The 21439-nt window shown below is 59.1% G+C and overlaps 3 protein-coding genes across 8 annotated transcripts in view; 1 reads left to right on the top strand and 2 right to left on the bottom strand.

The window, feature by feature from the left end:
- Positions 1–160: 160 nt before the first annotated feature.
- KAT2A (lysine acetyltransferase 2A) lies at positions 161–7714 on the bottom strand. Of its 4 annotated transcripts, none has more exons than XM_089317787.1 (18): positions 7313–7714; positions 7049–7172; positions 6650–6795; positions 6473–6562; positions 6108–6289; positions 5629–6027; positions 4851–4957; positions 4609–4719; positions 4383–4522; positions 4094–4302; positions 3873–3999; positions 1939–2049; positions 1624–1767; positions 1352–1466; positions 1232–1268; positions 1095–1158; positions 893–977; positions 161–779 (listed from the first exon to the last, which is right to left on the bottom strand). In XM_089317787.1, exons 7-18 carry the CDS (start codon positions 4945–4947, stop codon positions 586–588), a joined length of 1434 nt encoding a protein of 477 aa, XP_089173913.1. In that variant the 5' UTR covers positions 4948–4957; positions 5629–6027; positions 6108–6289; positions 6473–6562; positions 6650–6795; positions 7049–7172; positions 7313–7714; the 3' UTR covers positions 161–585. The 4 variants fall into 4 exon arrangements, with proteins under 4 accessions (XP_089173913.1, XP_089173914.1, XP_051680939.1 ...); XM_089317788.1 differs by having other exon boundaries at positions 4383–4519; XM_051824979.3 differs by having other exon boundaries at positions 5836–6027; positions 7313–7713.
- An 881-nt stretch (positions 7715–8595) lies between these two features.
- On the top strand, positions 8596–9336 carry HSPB9 (heat shock protein family B (small) member 9). Its single transcript, XM_008271495.5, has one exon. It carries the CDS (start codon positions 8713–8715, stop codon positions 9199–9201), a length of 489 nt encoding a protein of 162 aa, XP_008269717.1. The 5' UTR covers positions 8596–8712; the 3' UTR covers positions 9202–9336.
- A 454-nt stretch (positions 9337–9790) lies between these two features.
- The window catches only part of RAB5C (RAB5C, member RAS oncogene family), a 25794-nt gene continuing 14145 nt past the window's right edge, over positions 9791–21439 (bottom strand). For 2 of the 3 annotated variants that reach the window (XM_002719392.6, XM_089317792.1), the window contains exons 2-6: positions 16407–16657; positions 13653–13804; positions 13323–13445; positions 11370–11463; positions 9791–10700 (exon numbers count right to left, since the gene is read on the bottom strand). In XM_002719392.6, coding sequence (XP_002719438.1) covers positions 10585–10700; positions 11370–11463; positions 13323–13445; positions 13653–13804; positions 16407–16572 — 651 coding nt within the window. In that variant the 5' untranslated portion in view covers positions 16573–16657 and the 3' untranslated portion in view covers positions 9791–10584. Of the gene's footprint in view, positions 10701–11369; positions 11464–13322; positions 13446–13652; positions 13805–16406; positions 16658–18121; positions 18252–21439 lie in introns of those variants that run through there. The other variant, XM_089317791.1, reaches the window with a different exon arrangement.

The following is a 21439-nucleotide window of genomic DNA, read 5'->3' as shown; positions in this document are numbered from 1 at the left end:
CAGGCATCTGGGGAGTGAACCAGTGGGTGGAGATCCCCCTCTCTCTCACTGCCTTTCAAATGCATACCTACAACTTAAAAAACATTTAGTTTCTGGCTTTTAGGCAAGTGCTGGAGGGGGCCGAGGCTGGGATTACACAGAAGAAACAATCACACAGAGAAAAAAATAAAAACCCACAGCTTTATTGTTCCCTCCAAGGGATTAATGGTCCCCATGCCCCCACCCTGGGGGACAAACCGCAGAACAGTGCAGGGCGAGGCACGCCTCTGCAGGCCAGGCTGAACCTCCAACCCGGAGCTCACTCCTCAAGCTCGGGGTGGGCCAGGCCCGGGGTCCACGCCTCCACAGCTCTGCGGGGCGCGGGGCCGGGCAGGTTCACCCGTAGGCCAGCAGCCACTCCAGGAGCCCGGCCCCACCAAGGTCAGACGCAGTGACACTTGCAACAGAGCCGCCACCCGGGGACTCCCGAGGGTCCAGGAGGGCTGCAGGCCCAAGGCTGGGCGCCCCGGAGTGTCTCGCCGTGAGTCTGGGTGCAGGGGTCAGATCGGAGCTGCCCCAGGATGGGCTGCGGGCCGGGCGGAGCAGCTACTTGTCAATGAGGCCCCCCTCCTTGAGCTTGAAGTAGAAAAACTTCTCCAGCGCGCTGGCGCAGCGGCAGTACTCGCTGTCCGGGGGGTTGTACTCGCGGCAGTTGGCGATGACGCGCTGCAGGTCAGCCACAAACAGCTTCCGCGTCACGTAGTAGCGGCTGCGCAGCCGCTCTGTCATGGTCTTCAGGTCTGGGGCGGGAGACAGGGCCCACCTTGAAGAGGCGGAGGCTGGGGGGGGGGGTCCCTGGGAAGGCAGGAGCGGGAGCCTCGGGGCGGAAGGGGAAGGAAGGTTGGGTCCTCACCGATGGGGAAGCGGATGACCTCGTAGTAGTCTGGGGCCTCCGACTTCTTCACGGGCTCCATGAAGGGCCAGGCACTGGGGTGCGACTAGAAAGGAGCGCTGAGCTGGGGACAGGCCCACGGTGCCCGGTGCCCGACGGGGTCCCAAAGCCACAGTCGCGGTGCGCGACTGCCCCTCCCCCGCAGGGAACCGGGTCTCCCCACCTTGATCTGAGCCAGCAGGTTTTTGAGGGTCGTGTAGAGCTGGTCGGGGTCCTTGAGCTCCTTCCTGGGGCGAGAGACGCCAAGCCTGGGGATGCAGCCCGGGCCCCGCCCGCCCCACTCCCGGGCAGCACACTCACCCCTTCTCCTTCCCCAGCGGCTTCCAGCCAGTCTCTCCTGCAAGGGGGCGGGGAGAAGGGCCCTCAGGACACCTGTGCACCCGCCAGCCCCCCCCCCGCCCCCACGGGGGCCCTGCTCACGGATGCCGGGGACGCTCTCCACGGGGATCTGCCTCACGCCCTCCTTGAAGCAGCTGAGCCCGGGGTACACCTTGCGGATCTGGGCCTGTTTGCGCTCGATGAGCTTCTTGATGATCTGAGGGGAGGGCGGGTCTGAGGGGCCGCCTGGGGCTCCCCGAGCCTGGGACCACCCCTCCCGGGCCCCCGGGGAGACAGGACGAGGGCCGAGACGCGCACGGACACGGCCACAGGCCCATCCCCAGCACTCCATGGGTGCGGCCGGCTCCCTCCACCTCTTTCTGCTTCTTGATGATGTGCGACAGCTCCGTGTAGGGGATCCGGGGGTTCAGCTCACACTCCATCAGCGTCGCGCCCTCGTAGTCCTTGATGTAGCCCAGGTAGCGGCTCTTGGGCACCTTGATATCCTTGGAGAAGCCCTGGGGGGATGGCACGGCCCCTCCATCAGCCCCCCAGGAGTGTCTGCACCTGTCACACTGGGAGGGCTCAACCTGTGCGCGGGAAGACGCAGCACAGGGGACACAGGCTCCGCCCACAGCAAGGGACGGGACAGAATGGCCCAGGCCGGTGAGGCTGAGGCCGAGGCCCACCTGCTTTTTGAAGTAGCCGATGGCGTACTCGTCAGCGTAGGTGAGGAAGTACAGGATGTTGTGTTTGATGTGATACTCCTTCAGGTGGTTCATCAGGTGAGTCCCGTAGCCCTGCAGGGAGGGGGCGCACTGATGGGGGAGGGGGCGGGGCATCCCCCCAGGGGTAACCGGAAGAGGGGTGGGAGTTCACAGGGAGAGGGAAGGAAGCTGGAGCCAGGCACAGCGCCAGCCACTTCACAGACCAATCTCCAAGCGAGCCCGGGGACAGGCACGGTCTCCAGCACAGCTCCACCAGGAGCCATGTTCAAAGCCAGCAGCCCTGCCTGGCAAGGCCAGGCCCCAGGCCCCAGGCCCCAGTGAGCCTGTGGATTTCTGATCCCTGAGACACTGCCTCCCTGACACCGGACCAGGGATGCACCAAGCAGATGAGGGCTATGTGAAACAGAAGAGGGGCGGGGGTCGTGGTTCGGTGGGCTTAGCTGCCACCCGGGAGGCCTACATCCCCTGTGGGAGCACTGGGAACCAGTCCACCTCTACTTCCGACCCGCCTCCCTGCAGATGCACACCCTGGAGGCAGCAGGCGATGGCTCAGTACTTGGGTCCCTGCCACCCATGTGGGCAACTCGGATGGAGTTCCTGGCTCCTGGCTTTGGTCTGGCCTAGCCCCAGCTGTTGCAGACATTCGGGGAGTGAACCAGTGGATGGAAGAGCTTTCTCTCACTTCCTCTCTCTCAAATAAGTGAGAATAAAATCAAAATCAAAAACCAAAAAGTAGAACAAGGGACCTGTGTGCGTGTGCACTAGGCCAAGTGAGGGACAGAAAAGCAGCACAGGACTCCTGTTACACGCTCTGTGCGGGAGAAATCAGGTCCCCTTAAAAGTACTGGGGCTGTGGCGTGGTGGGTAAGGAGCCACCTGCAGTGCCGGCATCCCATATGGGCACCAATTCCAGTCCCGGCTGCTCCACTTCAGATCCAGCTCTCTGCTATGGCCTGGGAAAGCAGTAGAGGATGGCCCAAGTCCTTGGGCCCCTGCACCTGCATGGGAGACCTGGAAGAAGCTCCTGGCTCCTGGCTTCGGATTGGCACAGCTCCGGCCATTGCAGCCAATTGGGGAGTGAACCAGCGGACAGAAGACCTCTCTCTGCCTCTCCTCTCTCTGTGTAATTCTGACTTTAAAATAAATAAATAAATCTTTAAAAAAAAAAAAACCTTTTGGGTTTTTTATTTTACCCTCAAGCAAGGGTGCCTCTTGGTCTCTAAGCTTGTTGTGGCAGGGCTGCCGTAGTTGGAGAGATCGTGTGCCATACTGTGTTCACAGATGAGAAAGAGCAGGGTCGCAGCCTCATGCAGAGCCAGACAGCTCCCAGAAGCCTTCCTCCTACCTCTCACTGCACCCGCGTGGGAGACCCCGAAGCAGCTCCTGGCTGCTGGCTTCGTATTGGATCAGCCCAGCTCTGGCCGCTGTGGCCATTTGGGGAACCAGCGGATGGAAGACCTGTCTCCCCCTCTCTGCCTCTGTGAAACTCTGCCTTTCAAATAAATAAATCTTTAAACAAAGAAGAGTAGCGCTGAGCCCGGCACCATTCGTCAACAGGTATTTCCTTTCTTAAACTTTACTTGAGAGAGAGGAATGGAGAGAGACAGAGACAGACTGAGCTCCCACTCACCTGCCTGCAACAGCCAAAACCGGTCAGAGCCAAAGCTGGGAGCCAGGAGCTCAATCCAGATCTCCCACATGGATGGCGGGGACGCACCCATTTGACCCATCAGTGCGGCCTCTCAGCGTGTGCAGCTGAAGCCAGGAGCCTGGCAGAGGCACAGCTGCCACCTTGTGGGGATGTTTGGAACTGGCCACTCAAAGCAGGGCTGGGCAGCTTGCAGAGGTGGCCAAGCCTGAACAACTGGAGGGCGGGGACCGGGCGACGTGTTCACCTTGACCTGCTCGTTGGAGGTGACAGCGCAGAAGACGATCTCTGTGAAGCCCTGGGTGGGGAACATGCGGAAGCAGATCCCACCGATGACCCGCCCATCCTTGATCAAGGCCAGGGTCTTGTGCTTCCTAGAGAGAGAACGCGGTCACAGCCCCACCTGTGCCCACGACCCTGGAGGTCTGGGCTGCGCCGGGGCGGGAAGGGGGGCGCCCGGGGACGCACGGGTCAAAGACCAGGCGGGCGATGTACTCCTTAGGCATGCGCGGCAGCTGGTGGGAGAAGACGTTCTGCAGGCCCACGAGCCACAGCAGCACCCGCCGGTTGGCCTTGGGTGTCAGCGAGTTGCCGATGACGTGGAACTCGATGATGCCGCGGCGTTCCTCCAGGCGTGCCGTCTCGTCCCGGGCGGCGTTGGCAGACAGCAGGCTCGTCTAGGAGCGGGAGCCGTGAGCTAGGGTCTCCGGCCGGTCCCCCCACCCCGCCCCCGGCGGGTCAGCAGCCGGCTGCCCACCTCGGGCCCCAGCATGGCGGCGGGGTCGGTGATGGTCAGCATGACCTCGTTGACCAGCTCCATGGGGATGTCGCCCATCACGCGGAGCCGCTTGGCGTCCTCCAGGGTCAGGTTCTCTGGAAGCTTCCTCTTCTCACCTGCTGGGGAGGTTGGCAGGGTTGCCCGGGACAGCAACGCAGGCTGGCGCAGGGGCGCATGCGTCAGGGGACAGGGGTGAGGTACACACCTGGCATGGGCTCGGCCCCGGCGGAATCCAGACTCAGGGAACTGTTGCTGCCCCCGCCCATGGTGGGGCTGAAGATGGGGGCGCTGGGAACCACGGCGGCGCTGACTGTGGCTGAGAAAGCAGGGGTGTGTGTGTGGGGGGGCGTCCAAGTGTTGGCAGGTCCCTCCAGGCGCCCAAGCCCCCTCCCCTGGCTGAGCCCACCTGTGTTTTCCCAGTCCCACAGGGCCTGCTGCGCCACCTACCCGGCCGGGGCCCCAGCTGCGTCCCCTCTGAGGGCGGCATGGTGAAGCCCGACTCCCAGATGGGCGAGTTGGCCCCGTAGATCTCCTCCTCCAGCATGGACAGGAACCTGGGGGGAGGGCGCCGTCTGTCCACGACTCCGCCCTCCCGCCAAAGGCGGCCTGGGCCGGGCCCCCGGGGGGCTGCGGCTGTGCCGTGGCCAGAGACAGACCCTGCGAGGCGCGTCTGAGAGCAAGCTCTGCCCTGCGGGAAGCCCTGGCCACAGGGGCAGGCACGGCCCCCTGGCTCCCGGGAGCCTCGAATGCAAGGTGAGAGCTTCGGACACACCAAGCAAAGGGGCCCAGTTTGGCCATCTCGGGCAGCACAGGGCCACAGGGCCCGAGCTAAATACCAACCCCGTAGCCAGGCAGGGCACCACGTCCCCCTGGGTCCCCCTGCTCCCCGCAGCATCAAGATGACTAGGAATCCACCCCAACTCACCACCTCCTGTTCCCACCTGGTGGCAGGGGCACTCAGGGGCCCGGATTTGACAGCCAAGGCTCTCTGAACAGAGAAGTCACGAGCCAGGCTTAAGATGGGAGAGAGGTGTGGCACACGGGGGGACACTGGCACAGAAAGGACTAGCGCGGGGCGGACACTGCTGTCACCTCAGGTGTCAGCGCTGGCTTCTTGGAGCTCTGTGGTGGGAGGGATTCTGAGGCTGGGTCCAGGCCCCCATGGGAAACAATTAGTAACGCCTAGCAGGGTGTGGGAGGGGCAGCGTTAGCCGGGGCCATGTACCTGCCATCCCCAGACTAGGCCGTGCAAAGGCAACTACTAGCAAGCTGCTTCTGGGCCATGGGCAAGTCTGCCAGGTAGACGCCCAGATCCCAGAAGGCCCATGGAGGGAGAGGAGGGACCAATCCAGGAAGGCTTCCTGGAAAAAAGGGGACAACAGGGAGGACGTGAACTTGGGGCAAACTCGCAGTGGGCCGGAACGAGCCTTACTTGGGGAAGTGGGTGAGGATGAGGGTCCTCTTCTCCGGCACCAGCTTGTCTTTCTCCACTCGGAACTTCTCCAGCAGCTGCCGCCGGGTAACAGTGAAAATGGACCGGAGGAGGCTTCGCCCGAACACGTGAGTGGTCTCGTAGCGAGGCAGGCTGTCGCAGCTCTGGGGCACGTGACAGTAACACAGCCACCTGGGGGTGGGGACAGCAGGGTGAGAGCACATGGGGAGGTCTACAAATCCCCCCCCAGCCCCCGCCCGGGCAGGGCCTACCTGGTGTAATTGACCTTGTAGGTAGCCACATCCTCCGACTGGGACCTTTGCCGGAACTGGGCGGGCGTCTCCAGCTTCCAGTAGTTAAGGCAAAGCAGGAACATCTTGGAGAGTTCGAACATGGTCTGTCGCTCCCGGGGAGCCAGGTGGCTAAACTTGTACTGCACGAAGTTCAGCACACCCTGGGAAGGGGTGGGGTGGGGAACAAATCCAGGGAGGAGGGCTAAGAAGCCAGCTTCGTGACAAAGTGCCCCCCCTCCTCCACCCCACTCTGCAGTCAGCACAGAACACACGCCCCCGGCTGATCCCCTCTGATTTTCAGCTAGAGCAGGAGGGAGGACCCAGCTCCCCGTGCCCCACCCCACCTGCTCAATATTAGGCTTCTCAAACGGGGGGCTGCCCAGGGACCCCTCCACCACAGGCCGGGTCATCTGCAGGATGCATTTGCGCAGGAGCTGCAGGAAGAGGGAGGGAGGGAGGGAGGGAGCATCAGAACTGAGAGCCCCCCTGCCCCCCACTCACGCCCGTTCGCGGAAGCTCACCTTGAAGAGGTAGAAGTAGACCTGTTTGGTGTCCGTGTCCTCCTCCTTGTGCACCGACATGAACAGATTCTCCACATCCACCACCATCCCCAGCAGCCGGTTGATCTCATCCTCTGACACATTCTCCAGGTGGGACACGTGGTCAGCTGCAAGACAGCCAGCCCGGGCCGCGGGGTGGGGAGGCATGGACGCCCTGCTCGGCAGGGAGCCAAGACTTCCAAAGGTGGCCCCGCATCTTCCCGGCTGGCACTTTCCCTTTCTCCTCCCTCTCGGCCTGCCTGCCCCCAACCCCACACCTCCTAAGGTCCTGAGACGAGGTTTCCTGGCAGCGAAATCAGGCTGTCCAAGCAGGCCCCAGCACCTGGCGCCCACCACCTGCAAGGGCGCTGCCTGCCTTACCCAAGGGGTGCTCACAGCTGCGGCACAGCTCGCTCAGGTTGGCAGCAGGCTGCTGCAGGTCCATGCGGGGAGCAGTAGGGGGCTTGGGGTTTTTCCAGCCATTACATTTGCAGGTTTCATTGGCCTGGAGGCAGGAGATAAGTCAACGACCCCCGCACCCCAGGGGCAGGGGCCGCTAAGCGTCCAGAGCGTCGCCCCCCATTCCCACCCGAGCCCAGGGATGCCCTCAAGCCCCGCCCCTTTCACCCTAGGCCCCGCCCCCACCTTGCAAGCGGAGAAGACCCCTAGCTTCTCAAGCTTCTTGGCGCGCGGCAGTCCCCGGACTTGCGCCTTCCTCTGGCTGGCGCGCTGCTGCTGGCTCAGGCCAGGTCGCGCCGGATCCCCCCCGCTGCCGGTTCCCCCACTTCCTACCCCGGGCCCTCCAGTCCCTGTGCTCCCGGCTGGGGCTGCAGCCGGGGCGGGGGCTGGTGCCGGAGTGGGAGCCGGAGTCGGGGCTGAAGCAGGGCTGGGCGCAGGAGTAGGAGTTGGGGTAGGGGCTGGGGACTGAAGGGGCCGGGGCTGCGCAGCCGGGACTGGGGCCGGGGCCTGAGAAGGTTCCGCCATGGCCTCCCCCGCAGCGGAGCGGCGCCGCGCTCCCAGCCCTAGGGCCGCATGGGCAACCGGTGCGCAGTGCGCAGGCGCCACAGGCCCGACGCACGACGGGAGTTGTAGTCTTCCACCGCCGCGCCCCTGGCCTCCAGCTTCCAGACTTTTCCGTCCTTTCTCTTGGTACCAGGCAGCCAAGGGGAGCCCCAGCTAGCACCCCAGACTTCCTGGCTCCCAATTTATCTGGAAGGCGTCCGGGACGGCTCCGGTTGCTGCCGTCTTAGGGACAGGGAGGTGCATCCCAGGAAATAGGCGCCCCCCACGGGGGCCGAGGCCCCATCCCGTGAGGCCCAGACGCGGGGCTGCAGCCGCACAGGGGCTGAGACGTGGCCGAAGCTCTGAGCTTCGGTGGCTACCCCGGGCGTGCGCTGTGTACCATCCACCTGTACTGCGTTGTGCACTTTGTTATCCTTCAACGGAGAGAATTTAGTATCAAAACACAGAGTTCCAGGGGCGCGGCTGTGGTCGCAGCAGCGACAAGGAAAACCACTGGGACGCGGGATGCCCGCGCCATCATCTTTGTGGCCCCAGACCCCGAGGACAGGGAGGGATGTGCCCGCCTCCCTCGTGCGTGTGCTCAGGGAGAAGCAGGGCACGCCGCGATGGAGGACCTGGAGGACCCCGCCCGCTGTCTCTGCCAGCAATGGGCTTCCCTGCCCCTGGCCGGTCGGTGGCTGCCGAGTGTCTGCTCCCGGCGTCCAGCCTCTTCAGTGGCTCCATTGTGCCGTGGTGGAGAAAGGGCAGGGCCAGGGTAAAAGTATAGCGGGTGCTCCTGAGCAACTGACAGCCCGCTCCTGGAGGCAGGACGGGCAGAGCTGACCCCGGACCCAGCCGAAGTTTGCGGAAGTCAAAGGGAATGAGCTGCCCCCGCCTGACCCGACCCGACCCAACCCGACCCGGGGGAGCCGCGCGGGGCCTCGTGAGGACCCCGCTCCCGTTTCCTTGGAGTCCACACGCCTGGCCGAGCTCGGGCCTTGCGTTCGGAGCCTCGTGCCCCTGAAGAGCAGTTGCTCACTTGGATGCAGCGGGTCGGCAGCAGTTTCTCCAACGGGAACCAGGTGGCGTCGAGGAGTCCCAGTGTGGCCCTCGCTGAACGCAATCAGGTGGCCACACTGCCGGTGCAGCTGCTGAGGGACCACCCGGCCGCTGTGCAGGACCATGGCCGGGCCGCAGACGATTTCCAAATGAAGATGGACGCGCAGGGCTTCGCCCCCGAGGAGCTGGTGGTGCAGGTGACTGGGCAGAACCTGACGGTGACCGGCCAGCGGCAGTGGGAGTACGGCAACCCGGGACTGGGTGGTTACCGCATGGAGCAGAGGGTGCAGCGGCAAATGCAGCTACCGCCGGACCTAGATCCCACCGCCATGACCTGCTGCCTGACGCCATCCGGCCAGCTGTGGGTCCGAGGCCAGTGCGGGCCGCTGCCTCCCCCCGAAGCCCAAGCAGGACCATCCCCAAGACTCCGGAGCCGCACCTCGAAGAAGGGTTCCAACAGGCTGACCCAGTAAACCGCCACCATGAGCAGCAGCCTTGGCCTCTGTTGTCTTCTCAGGGGATGGGGCCCGGGGTAGAGAGGAGGCAGGAGGGCCCCGGTCGGCTGGAGGAGCAGCTCCAGCAGGGGGCAGCAGAGGGCTGGGAGTGCTCCAGCCTCTAGCTGACTCCAGGGCCAGGGGTTGGGGGCATTGAGAAACCAGGGACCGGGTGAGATGGGGGTGGGCTGCGGTGGCCAGGTGCTGCAGCCTTGGCCTTGTGAGCAGTCCAGCGTTCGGACACTGGCATTCAGGCCCTCAGAGGCCGGGGACTGCGCCACCAAAACACCCACAGCAGTGGTTTCTGGTGCCAGAGACCACCAGTCTTCAACAGGGACTGATCTGCGGCAGGGGTGGGCCGAGGGGGTTGGTGGTGCAGCCAATGCAGGACCCTCGCCTTGTCCCTGCCCCCACCCCGCTGGGGCTGCCCAGGGGAAGGCCTTTCTCTCTGTGACCATGGTGGGGGCAGCTGCTGTTTAACAAGCCTTGGTGGCTCATTTGAAAGTAACTTCAAGTTAGCTAGACAGGACGTGCTCTGATAAACTGCCAGAGAAAGACAAGACAAGTGTGAGGTCGATCGATCGGCTGACTATATTGACAAGATACTGATTGGTTACATGTTGAAGAAAACATACAATACAAAATACAGAAAAAGTTGGTTCCATCCCCTCCCACTCCCCCCTTACCCACCCACCCCCAAATACTCGTCATCGTGATTTGGTCGGAACCGGGCTCAGGGCCAGAGGTCAGGGTGGCCGAGGGTGGAGGGGTCATGGGCAGTGGGCTCGTGGCTGTCGCGGTAATGCTGTGGTGATGCTGCGGCTTCTCTCCCAGCGGGGCCTCAGGGGCAGGGAGGGGCTGCAGCCCGATGACAGCGCTGAGGGAGGAGCTGCCTCTCCCTCCCCTCGCCCCAAGGCCTGCCCCACCGCCCCCAGCTGAGCTGGCTCCACACGCGGGAAGGGCGCAGGGGCTCCTGCTGAGTCTGCTACTGGGCAGGAGGGAAAGGCAGGGGACCTGCTGCGACCCCCTTGGCCCCTCGGCTGAGGCTGGGGTCCAGGAGCACGTGGCCACTCCCAGCAGAGGGCAGTGGGAGTCCAGCAGAGAGGGGAGGAAATGGGAAGAGCAGATCATATATATTAAAAAAGTGACTGAAGACTTAAAATTGAATTAGTATTTGTACAGAAAGGTGCAGGTGGAATAACTCACTCCGGCCTATGATCAAAGTTATATGGAGAAATCATGGCGGACCCTTCCCCCTGCCCCCCAGCGGTGGCCCGAGGCGTTAAGTGCGATTGGTTAGAGTGGATTCCAGTCGGGTCATCCAGGCGGAGGAGGCGGGGACAGTGGGCGGGCAAGGGGGGCTCAGTTGCTGCAGCACTGGCTCCGGCTGGCTGGGTTGTTCTCCTGGAGGTCCACACCCCGGTTCCGGCCTGGAGCACCAGCCGCACTCTGGGGCTCATTCTTGGGAAGCTTCTTAGCTGTTTGAGAAAGAAGAGGGAAACACCTGGTGGGGGTACCCCAACCCCTGCTCCCAACCCCCTGTGGCCAGATCCAGCCTGTACCACCCATCGACAGAGACAGACTGAGGGCTTCAACGTGTGAGGTGCACTCTGGTGTTCCAGGAAACTGAGGTAAAATAGTTTGTCCAGGGATGAGGGTGTGGACTGCTGTTGGTTCAGTCACCACTTGGGAGGCCTGCATCCCACACGGGAGTGCCTGGGTTCAAGTCCCAGCGCCACTGGCGATTTCAGCTTCTCGATGGATCAAGTACTTGGGCCCCTGCCACCCATGCAGGAGACATGGATGAAGCTCCTGGCTTTGGCCCAGCCCAGCCCTGGCTGCTGTGGGCTTTTGAGGAGGAAGCCAGAAGATGGGAGATTTCTTTCAAATAAATACAATAAAATAAAATAAATAACTTGTCCAAGACCTCAGAAAAATAATATGTGGGAGAGTCAGGAGTGGAACCCAGGCAGGATGGCCCCAGGCCAAATGAGCTAAAAAAAATCCTAAGGCTTAAGAAACTTGTGGGACAAATTCTCCACATATGAGAGCCACAATGAAGAAGAAAACGACTTCATCAAATGTTACAAATGGTGCGGGACGCCCAGCTGTGTGCTCTTGGTGGGGGAGGGGGAGGTGCCACTCACCTATCGCCATGAAAATTTCATTCACGTTCATGGCAGTCTTTGCTGATGTCTCCATGAACAGCAAACTGTTGTCATCTGCATAGGCTTGTGCTTCCTGATTCAGACGAAGGAGAGAAAGAGGGAGGGAGGGAAATGTTGGCAGCTGGCAAGGGCTGGAGCTCAGGATAAAAATCTCTGGGGGCTGGCACTGGGGTGTAGTGGGTTAAGATGCTGCCCACAGTGCCGGCATCCCATATGGGTGCCAGTTTGAGTCCTGGCTGCTCCACTTCCAATCCAGCTCCCTGCTAATGTGCCTGGGAAAGCAGCAGACGATGGTCTGGCTTTGGTGTGGCCCAGCCCTGGCCGTCACAGCCACTTGGGAGTGAACCAGCAGATGGAACATCTCTTGACTGCTTTCTCTCTCTCTCTTTGCCTCTGATTCTCCTTCTCTGTAGCTCTTTTTTTTTTTTTTAAATGAGAAATCTGCTATATATACTTTTTCATTTTCCATAACTTTTTTCCCAGTATCTGTTATTATTTCAATTAATTTATTTTTTAAGGAATACAAATTTCATATGTACAACTTTAGGAATATAGTTATTCTTCCCAGCATACCTGCCCTCCTGCTATATTTTTATCGTTGTTTCTCTATATATGTATTTAGATGCTTTTTTTTAAAAGATTTTATTTATTATTTGAGAGGTATATTAGAGAGAGAGAGAGAAAAAGAGACTGAGAGATCTTCCATCCGCTGGTTCACTCCCCAGCTGGCCACAACGGCTGGAGCTCTAACGATCTGAAGCCAGGAGCCAGGAGCTTCTTCTGGGTCTCCCACGTGGGTGCAGGGGCCCAAATACTCAGGTCATCTTCTACGGCTTTCCCAGGCCATAGCAGAGAGCTGGATAGGAAGAGGAGCAGCCGGGACTAGAACCAGGGCCCTTATGGGATGCCGGCACTGCAGGCAGAGGCTTAGTCCACTAAGCCACAGTGCTGGCCCCTGTAGCTCTTTCAAGTAAATAAATAAATCTTTAGAGGCCGGTGCTGTGGCGTAGTGGGTAAAGCTGCCATCTGAAGTGCTGGCATCTCACGCGGGCACCAATTCAAGTCCCGGCTGCTCCACTTCTGATCCAGCTCTCTGCTGTGGCCTGGGAAAGCAGAGGAAGATGACCCAAGTGCTTGGCCCTGCACCCACGTGGGAAGAAACTCCTGGCTCCTGGCTTCAGCCTGGCTGTGGTGGCCATTTCAGGAGTGAACCAACGAATGGAAGACCGCTCTGCCTCGGCCTCTCCTCTGTAACTCTTTCAGACAAACAAACAAACAAATTTTAAAAAAAAGGGAAGGTCACTCTAAATAAGTAATTTAAAAAACTGCATCTGATGAACCTCCTTGCACTGTTTAAATTTTACTGTGTGTGTGTTCATATGAAAATGTATTCCTGCGGTAGTGTCTCAGCGCGATAGGTTAAGCCGCCACTTGGCTGTTTCAAGTCCCGGCCCTCCGATCCCCACCGGCTCCCTGCTAACGCGCCTGGGAGGCAGCAGAGGACAGCCCTAGTAGATGGGCCCCTGCACCCACGTGGGAGGCCTGGATGGAGGGCCAGACTCCTGGCTTTGGCCTTGCCCGGCCCCGGCTGTTACAGGCATTTGGGAAGTGAGCCAGTTAATGGAATATCACTCATTCTCACTCTGTCACCCTGGCCTTTCAAACAAACAAACCTTTAAAAAAAAAAACCCTATTCTCTTTTTTAAAAGAAGCACTTTTTGGAAATGTTTAATTTAAAAATCAGTTTATGAGACAAAATAGACAGACACTTCACCTACCGGTGCTCTCTCTCACACAAATACATACAGAAATGCCGAAAATCACGAACAGGACAGCAGGGCACGGGGCGCTCCTTAGGCCCACGCCAAGGGAGGGAAGCTCCCTGCTGCCCCCCCGTGGCCTCCCACAGCCCGAGCAGCTGGGCCCCCCGACCTGGAACTCCACGGCTCTCTTGCTGGCCAGGTCCGCCTTGTTGCCGGCGAGCGCGATGACGATATTGGGGCTGGCCTGCCTCTGCAACTCCTTCACCCAGTTCTTGGCCCGTGCGAATGTGTCCTGAGGAGGCAGAGGCACAGGCGAGTCGGGCCAGCCCACGGATTTAAGATGTGGCTACGTAAAAACCGCGTGGTGAGATGGCCCCAGACGCCAGGGGAGATCTGCCCACACCCCCTTCAGGTCAAGACGCCCGAAATCGGGGCTTTTCCAACCCAATTTCCGGGGCTTTGAGAAGATGAAGGGCAAGGGGGAAGGGGGACTATTTACTGTGTTGGTGATGTCATAGACCACGATGGCAGCCTGGGCCCCCCGGTAATACATGGGAGCGAGGCTGTGGTACCGCTCCTGTCCCGCTGTGTCCCAAATCTCAAACTTCACCGTTGTGTCGTCCAAGCAGACTGTCTGTGTGAGGAAGGCCGCTGTGGAGAGAAGGGCGTGTCACAGGCAGGGAGGCGCTGCCAGCTACCCTGCGCTGCCACTGCTGCTTCCAGGCTCTGCCACTCAGAAGCCTGGCTTGGGGAAGGGCACGAGAAAGCCCCGCCCCAGCAGGCCCTGGGCAGCCTGGAGGTGGGGGCTTGTATGGCTATGCAGAGAGCGGCTGGCCTTTGCCCTCGGGGCAGGGAGGCCCACATTCCTCCCAAGTGGTGTCCAGGCACCCTTTCAGCTCTCAATCCCAGCCCCCTGCTAATGTCCACGCGGGCAGGCAGGAAGTGATGGCTCAAGTAGCTGGCTCCCTGTCTCCACGGGGGAGTTTTCAGCTCCTGGCTTCAGCAGGGTCCAGTCCATTCAGGGAATAAATCAGCAAGTAGGAGGTCTCTGTATCTTTCAAACAAACCAAAAAGTTCATGGAAAAATGGAATCAAGGGGCCGGCATTATGACGTAGCAGGTTAAGCTGCCATCTGCAGGGTCTGCATCCCTTATGGGCACCAGTTCGAGTCCCAGCTGTTCTACTTCCAATCCAGCTTCCTGCTAATGCGCTTGGGAAAGCAGTGGAGGTTGGCCCAAGTGCTTGGACCTCTGCACCCATGTGGGAGACCTGGAAGAAGTTCCTGGCTCCTGGCTTTGGCCTGGCCCAGCCCTGATCATTGCAGTGATTTGGGGAGTGAACCAACGGATGGAAAGTATCTCTCTCTCTATATATAACTCTTTCAAAAATAAATACATTTTTAAAAAAGATTTATTTAATTATTTGAGAGGTAGAGTTACAGACAGAGAGAGGGAAGAGACAGAGAGAGGTCTTCCATCCACTGGTTCATTCCCTAGATGGCTGCTGGGGCGATCTGAAGCCAGGAGCCAAAGGATTCTTCTGGGTCTCCCACGTGGGTGCAGGGGTCCAAGCACTTGGGCCATCTTCCACTGCTTTCCCAGGCCATAGCAGAGAGCTGGATCAGAAGACCAACTGGGACTTGTATCGGCACCCATGGGATGCTGGTGCCACAGGCAGAGACTTAGCCTATTATGCCACAGCACTGGCCCAAACCTTTTTTTTTTCTTTTTTAATTTATATATTTATTTGAGAGGCAGAGTTACAGATAGAGAGGGGGAGAGACAGAGAGAGAGGCCTTCCGTCCACTGGTTCACTCCTCAAATGGCAGCAATGGCTGGAGCTAAGCCAATCTGAAGCCAGGAGCCAGGAGCTTCTTCTGGGTCTCCCACATGGGTACAGGGGTCCAAGCACTTGGGCCATCCTCCACTGCTTTCCCAGGCCATCAGTAGAGAGCTGGATTGGAGAGGAGCAGCCGGAACTCAAACCAGCACCCATATGGGATGCTGGCACCATAGATGGAGGCTTAAACTACTGCACCACAGTGTCTGTCCCAATAAATAAAAATAATAAAAAAATAAAAATAATAAAAAAAATTAAAAGTGTGAGTTTATTTTGGTCCAAAAAATATTGAAACTTATGCATGTTTTTTTCATAATTTTCATTTTCTACCTATTATGAAAAGAAATTTTGCACAAAATAAACTCACATTTGATTCCATTAGCCATGAACTCTTGGAAGCACTGTGTATGTCTGTGGGCGGCTGCTGCACACTCTTCACGGACCCACACGAGCAAGCACAGGCGAAGGGAAATGCGCTTGGGCCGTCTGGGGGCCGCAGCAGCGCCCTCCCCTCCCGCTCACGAGGACGGTCCAGCGGAGACCTGCTCCGGCCCCGGGGCGGCACTGCCCTTTCGGTTTCCTGAGGACACTCATGTGCTCAGCTGGGCCGCTGCAGAGGGACACGCTGTCCTGTGTCCACGCTGGCTTCCCCAGAGCCCCTGCCTGCCCCAGGCCTCGCAGCCACCCCACCAGCTCCCAAACCCATTCCTCTATGGCCACCCATAGCTTGACTTTCACGGGGCCTGCAGGGCAGGGTGTAGACGCTTCATGGCAAGCGTCGCAGGGCTGGAGAAGGCGCTCTGCTCTCCTGGTCTGCCTCCCCTGCCTCGCGCGGCCTGGGCGCCGCTTCACTTCCCCTCTGAGCGCCTGCCCCAGTGCTGAGGAGGCAGCGGGAAGACTGCTGACACCGTCCATTTCGCTCCCAGCTGCCTGGAAGGCTCCCCCAATGGTCAAGAAGGGATGACTCAACGCCAGCGCCGGCCCGGGCCTTGCAAGCTTGGTACTGGCCACCAAGGAAGGCGCTGACTGAGACCCTTACTCACATCCTAAATGCTGACCAGGAGGGATCAAAAGCAGACTGAGTTCCAGAAAGGGCGAGAGCATCAGACACAGGAGCCCACAGCGCAGCTGTGACTCACCACGCCGGTGCCCGGCCAGGCACAGCAAATGCCTGCGACAGAAAGAAGTCCCAGGGGTCCAGAGCCGGCCTCCCCCTGGGGCGGGGCCGCCGCCGCGCCACGCAGACAGCATGGGCAGAAGCAGGCCAGGAAGCAGTCTGACTCCCAGCAGTGCTCGTGGAGGATGCCGGCGCCGCGCTGCCCCCTGGGCAGGAGCCTGCACGCTCCTCGCTCCTCGAGGCCAGGGCGTTCTTTCAGCCGCGCTGAGGTCACCCAGACTCCTGGTGCCCACTCACCTCCAATTGTGCTCTCCTGGTACTCGTGAAACTGCCCCTTGACAAAGCGGAGGACAAGGCTGGACTTGCCCACCGCAGACTCCCCCAGCAGGACCAGCTTGAACTGACAGATCTTGTTCCCGGCGGCCGGTCCATTGGGTCGCGCTGCGCCTCCCCGACCCGCCATGGCCTGTCTCGTGTGCTGGGACCAGTGAGTGCAGGCTGGAGGCCAGAGCTATGCAAAGAGGCACTTGTGGGGAGGGGGCCTCCGGCTGCAAGGGAGAAAGGGAAGACATTGGGTCAGTCCAGAGGCCCATACGGGGAGCCCCGCTGAAGCCCCAGGTCTCTCCCTTCGCCCTCCCTGCTGGCCTGCTCGCTGCCTTCCCGCCCTGCGCCCCAGAAGTCAGAAGAACCCTCACTGGGCTGGACTCCACATCTGCTTGCTCCACAGCCACAGAGGAGTAAGGAGCAAAGCGCTCTCCCACCTTTAGGTCCCTGGCTTCCCCATCTCAAATAGCATGAATTCACCTACAATAAACACACAGATACGGATGGGAGGTGCGCCAGCTGGCTGGACTACATCAACAGGCTCTTTGGGCTACCAAAAAAAAAAAAAAAAAAAAGCCCAGGAAGATACCAGGATTTAGGTCACCAAACAATGAACTTGTAGGCTGGAGGCTAGGACAAGCCTGCCCCGGTGCAGAGAGAGGGGGCGTGAGGAAGACGAGGGTACAGGGAGTCCCGTTAGAGAGTTCCTCGGATAAGGTGCTCGGCCAGCTTTGCTGGCTCTCAAAACCACAGCCTGCACTTATGTTGAATAAAAGTCCTATGAGAGATGGTGTGGAAAAACAAAACCACAGCCTGGCCTGTGCCAGCTATTCTTAGAGTGGCCATGTCTCGTCCTGCCACCCTCCGCAGGGCGGCTCCACCATCTTCACGTGAGATGGGGCTGTGTGCACCGGAATCAAATCACTCTCTCATCCTAAGCCTTTTTCTCATGGTGACAGGCCAGAGTCTCACACGCATTAAAAAACAAAGCACACACACACACAAGCACATATCAAAGCCAGCGCTCTGCTAGCGGCTGGAACAGCTGCCAACTTTCCCTTTCAAACAGAGACCTCAGTTCCAGTCTCTTCTGGCAGAGGAAGGGGGTGACACAGAGAGAGAATCGGGGGAGGGGAGGGGCAAGCATTTAACCCACTGGTTAAGACAGGCGCTAGGATGCCCGCACGTCCCACGTCCGAGGGCCTGGGTTCAATCCTCAGCCCCAGTTCCTGAACCTGAGTCCCGCTAACACGGACCCTGGGAAGCATCGGTGATGGCACAAGATGTCGGGCTCCCGCCTGCTCCCCTGTGGGAGAAGGGAGCTGAGTTCCTGGATCCCAGCTTCCGCCCCCTGGTCACTACAGGCATTTGGGGAGTTAACCAGTGGGTGAGAACTCTTTTTGTCACTCTCTCTGCCTCTCAAATAAATCAAAAAGAGTTTAGGTACAAGAGAAAATTAATATGGAGAAAAACAGTTTTAAAAAAAGAAAAGAATTACTGGGAGGTGGGGAAAGACGGAGACAAACCCAGCCCTGGAGACCCGGACCCCAACCCTGAGCTGACGGCTCGGTCACTGTCTGAGGGAGGCCCCACCGTTATGTCTACTTTGGAAGTGGAAAAGGCACAAAGGCAGAAGCCTATAGCAGATTTACAGCAGAAGGTCTCCGAGCAGGTAGAGAAGGCTTTACCAAGAAGGACGCATCAGGCAGGCATCAGGTCCCGCACAGCGCGGGCGGCGTCTGCACTAGTTTTTATTCAACTGCCCTCTGCCCGAGTTGCCCTGTCTAGGAGGTGTCCGGCCCTGAGCACAGGAGCTCGCTCCCTCCTGGACACTGGACGGGCTGTGCAGGAGCAGAGGATGTCTGGGGGAAGTGGCGGCCTCTGCACATGCACGAAGCTGCCAGCAAAGGACTTGCTTTGTTCAACCTCAAATCGTTTTCCATATCCAAGTTCTCCTAGCAACTTGTTTAAAAGTGAGCTCCAGGAAGAATGATTCACTAACCAGGAACAGCGGTTTCCTTTCCGGATAGCAGCAAAGGAAAGGGGGTTTGCAGTGAGTGCCCCCTCTTCCCCAAAAGTACAAGGAAGGAAGCACGGGAGGGCAGGCTCTCAGTCAGTGACGAGAATCGCCTTCCCAGGCCCCCGCCCAGGGGGACACAAGGTGCTGCTGGACGCCTTCCTCACACTGGAACTCCAGTTAACATTTACTGAGCAGCTGCACAGCCATTATCTCTTTTAAGCTTTAAAACAGCCTCCTATTTTGCAAGTAAATAACATGGCACTCAGGGATTAAATTCCCTGGTCCAGGCCACCCAGCATTTGGTGACAGAGTCTGGGTGCAAACCTGGGCTGCCCACCTGTTCAGGCTCACTGGTGACTGTGCCACTCTCCCTGCTGCGGAAGAACAGTGCCAGCCGAGCCCACCCTCTGCTTGGTCTGGCCCGCTGGGTGAATGGGAGTCTTTGTGGCAGCGGCTCTGCTAGCCCGCCAAGGTCTGGCTCTGGCAGCAGCCCCAGGGATGCTGCTGTCTGGAGTACTCCCAGCAGCAGGAGAAGCTGCCTGGCCAGGCAGGGCGACAGCGACAGCGGGAAAACCACAGCTTGGTCATTACCCTGAGTCCTTGAGACACAGACCTCGGGTGGGGCACTCGGGGAGGAGTTACAGCCGAGAGGGGAGAGGCAAACAAAAAAACCAAGTCCCTGATTCCAGAAAACCAGAGCAGCTATGGAGCAACCAGCATCTGTTAAGTCGAGAAACACAGAGAGCAAGTCTAAGTCTCGCCCCTCCCCAGCCACTGCGTTTCCAAACCCACAGGGGAGACGACCAACGGCAGCTGCTCTCAAGCTTGTCTGCACATCAGAGGCACCCATGCAGCCAGCCCCCGAGGTCCATGCTGGTCTGGAGCAGGTATCTGCAGGTGCCACTGAAGCACAGCCAGGGCTACAGTGGCTGCTGCACAGGCCACGAGCTTCGGGCATCAGGGACTGTCTCCCACCACTTGTGGGAAACTGCACAGAAGAACCTCAGTGTCCTCATCACTCACTCACGCACAGCACGGCAGGGTCAGACAGTGTCTGCCAAGTGTCTCGCGCATGTAAACAGCAAGTAATGCTACTGATGTGATCAATATCAACACCTTCCTGAAGACTACCGGTGAACAGACTTGGCCTCCCCAACGAACCGACGCAGGCCCTACCTGGCCTCAACTGGCTGGTCGTGTGTTCTGCCTCGTCACCAGGCCAGGCCTCCAGACACCTGGGCAGGCACACACAGCACTTTTTATGGCTGGTTGCCTCATGGTTCTCCTGGCCTCACTTAACGGTCACGAGGTCACTAAAGCCCGGAGGAAGCCAGTGTTGCATTAAGGGTACACGGAGACACGGAGATGTCTAGGGCAGGTGAGACCAGACTCGGGACCCCAGGAAGCTGATGCCGTCTCCTCCTGAGACTGGAAGATACACCTCTGCCAGGCGCTACAGGTGAATTCACACTGAGCTATCCAAGCTCCTGGGGATACAAATCTCTCCTCCGAACCAGTCACAAAAATAACCTGCTGCGTAGTCAAGTGATGGGGATTATACCAAGAATGGCGTGGTAAAAGTCTTTTTTGAGTCAAAAATCGAATTCTGCTTGAGAGCTGACGTTATAAAGTGGCCTGAGATACAGAACAGGCCAAAGCTTTTTTTTTTTTTAAGAGAATAATGGCAGCAGTGGAGTTTCAGAGCCACGCAAGAGACTCACCTTGTCCTGACCCACTTCCCCACCCCCACCCCCCAACCAGGACCCTGGTTTGCCAGAGGCCACTGAGGGAGGCACCAGCACCCACCTCGTGCCTCCCACGGGGTATGGGAGGGGACACAGGCCCTCGGGGTACCATATTCGGTGCCCATGCAAGTGCAGAGGCATCTAGGCTTCTCAACACCCTGGCCTAGTGCACGGGCAGCTCCGGAGCTCTTGGGGGTGCGGGGGAAAGAGAAAGGAAAAGTGGCGCACGGCTCCTCCTTGCTCTGGGCTTCCTGTGCTCTGGGCGCGGCAGCTCAGTGGGGCGCTAACTCTTTTTCATCAGGGTATTTAGAAAATAACTCTGAGCGGCTGCGTTAGACTCTCCAGAGGTGGAGCCCAAACTAGGCAGTTTTAAAACAAGTTCCCCAAGTGACAACAAGCAGCCAACCTAAGTACGAGAGCGACAGTTGGTACAGGAAGGAGGGAGGAAGGCGAGAGAGAAAGGCAGGGATGGCGCAGGGGACGGGGCAGGTGGACGGGAGGGAGGAAGGCGAGCCTGGCATCAGCTCACTCCACAACTGAAGACTTCCAGACACCAGGTGCTGCCCAGCGCTGCTCCTCCCCCAGCCCCCACGAGCCACGTTCACCTCTCTCCTCTAACCCATGAAGTCACCCACTTCATACTTTTTGTCCTTCCTGGTAAAGGGTGAGCAATTCCAGCTGATGGGTGTCTCTTGTGCTTCCTGTTTGCTTTAGAGACTTCCTCTAGCTAAGAGTCCTGGCACAGCCTGGATAGTGAGCTGATTAGGGAAACCAGACTGTGGACTGCAGGGTGGGTGGGGACTCCCTCACTCAAGGTTAGCCAAATGACCCCGCCCCGGCTCCCTGGAGTGGTTCTGGCCAGTGACTCTTCAGCTACACTCTGATCTGGAAAAAAAGCATTCCTACTGTTTAACACAGAGGGGGCTAGAGAAGGCAACAGCAGAAGTGACTTAAAGACAAGCAGGGACTCAGGAGGAGAGGTAATTAGGTTCAAAGGCCAAAGGGGAAGACAGTAAAAGAAAGCCACATGGAGCCAAGGTTCTGCAAACCTCGGATTAGCTGGGAAGATGATTGACCCACGGCTCAAGAACACAGCTCTGCCTCGAAGGGGAAACCCAGCGGCACCTGCACACAGGAACAGAGGAGGTGCTCAGAGCAGGACTGCCCAGGCCTCGAGCTGGCTGCAGACCGCAAGAAGAAGAACGTGGGGCAAAAGAGCCCTGAGCCACACAAGGTACCTG

Source organism: Oryctolagus cuniculus, chromosome 17 (genome assembly GCF_051225735.1).
Source record: "Oryctolagus cuniculus isolate XC-2025 breed Fujian yellow rabbit chromosome 17, ASM5122573v1, whole genome shotgun sequence".
NCBI classification, from domain to species: Eukaryota; Metazoa; Chordata; class Mammalia; order Lagomorpha; family Leporidae; genus Oryctolagus; species Oryctolagus cuniculus.
This window is presented reverse-complemented; position numbering and strand designations above follow the sequence as displayed.

Bases quoted from the DNA above. Each gene is read 5' to 3' on its own strand.
- KAT2A (XM_051824979.3), bottom strand. From the start codon at position 7,651: ATGGCGGAACCTTCTCAGGCCCCGGCCCCAGTCCCGGCTGCGCAGCCC. The intron at 7,173-7,312 runs GTGGGGGCGGGG...TCCTGCCTCCAG, and splicing joins GGGTCTTCTCCGCTTGCAAG to GCCAATGAAACCTGCAAATG. The intron at 978-1,094 runs GTGGGGAGACCC...GCTCCTTTCTAG, and splicing joins ACCTGCTGGCTCAGATCAAG to TCGCACCCCAGTGCCTGGCC.
- HSPB9 (XM_008271495.5), top strand. From the start codon at position 8,713: ATGCAGCGGGTCGGCAGCAGTTTCTCCAACGGGAACCAGGTGGCGTCG.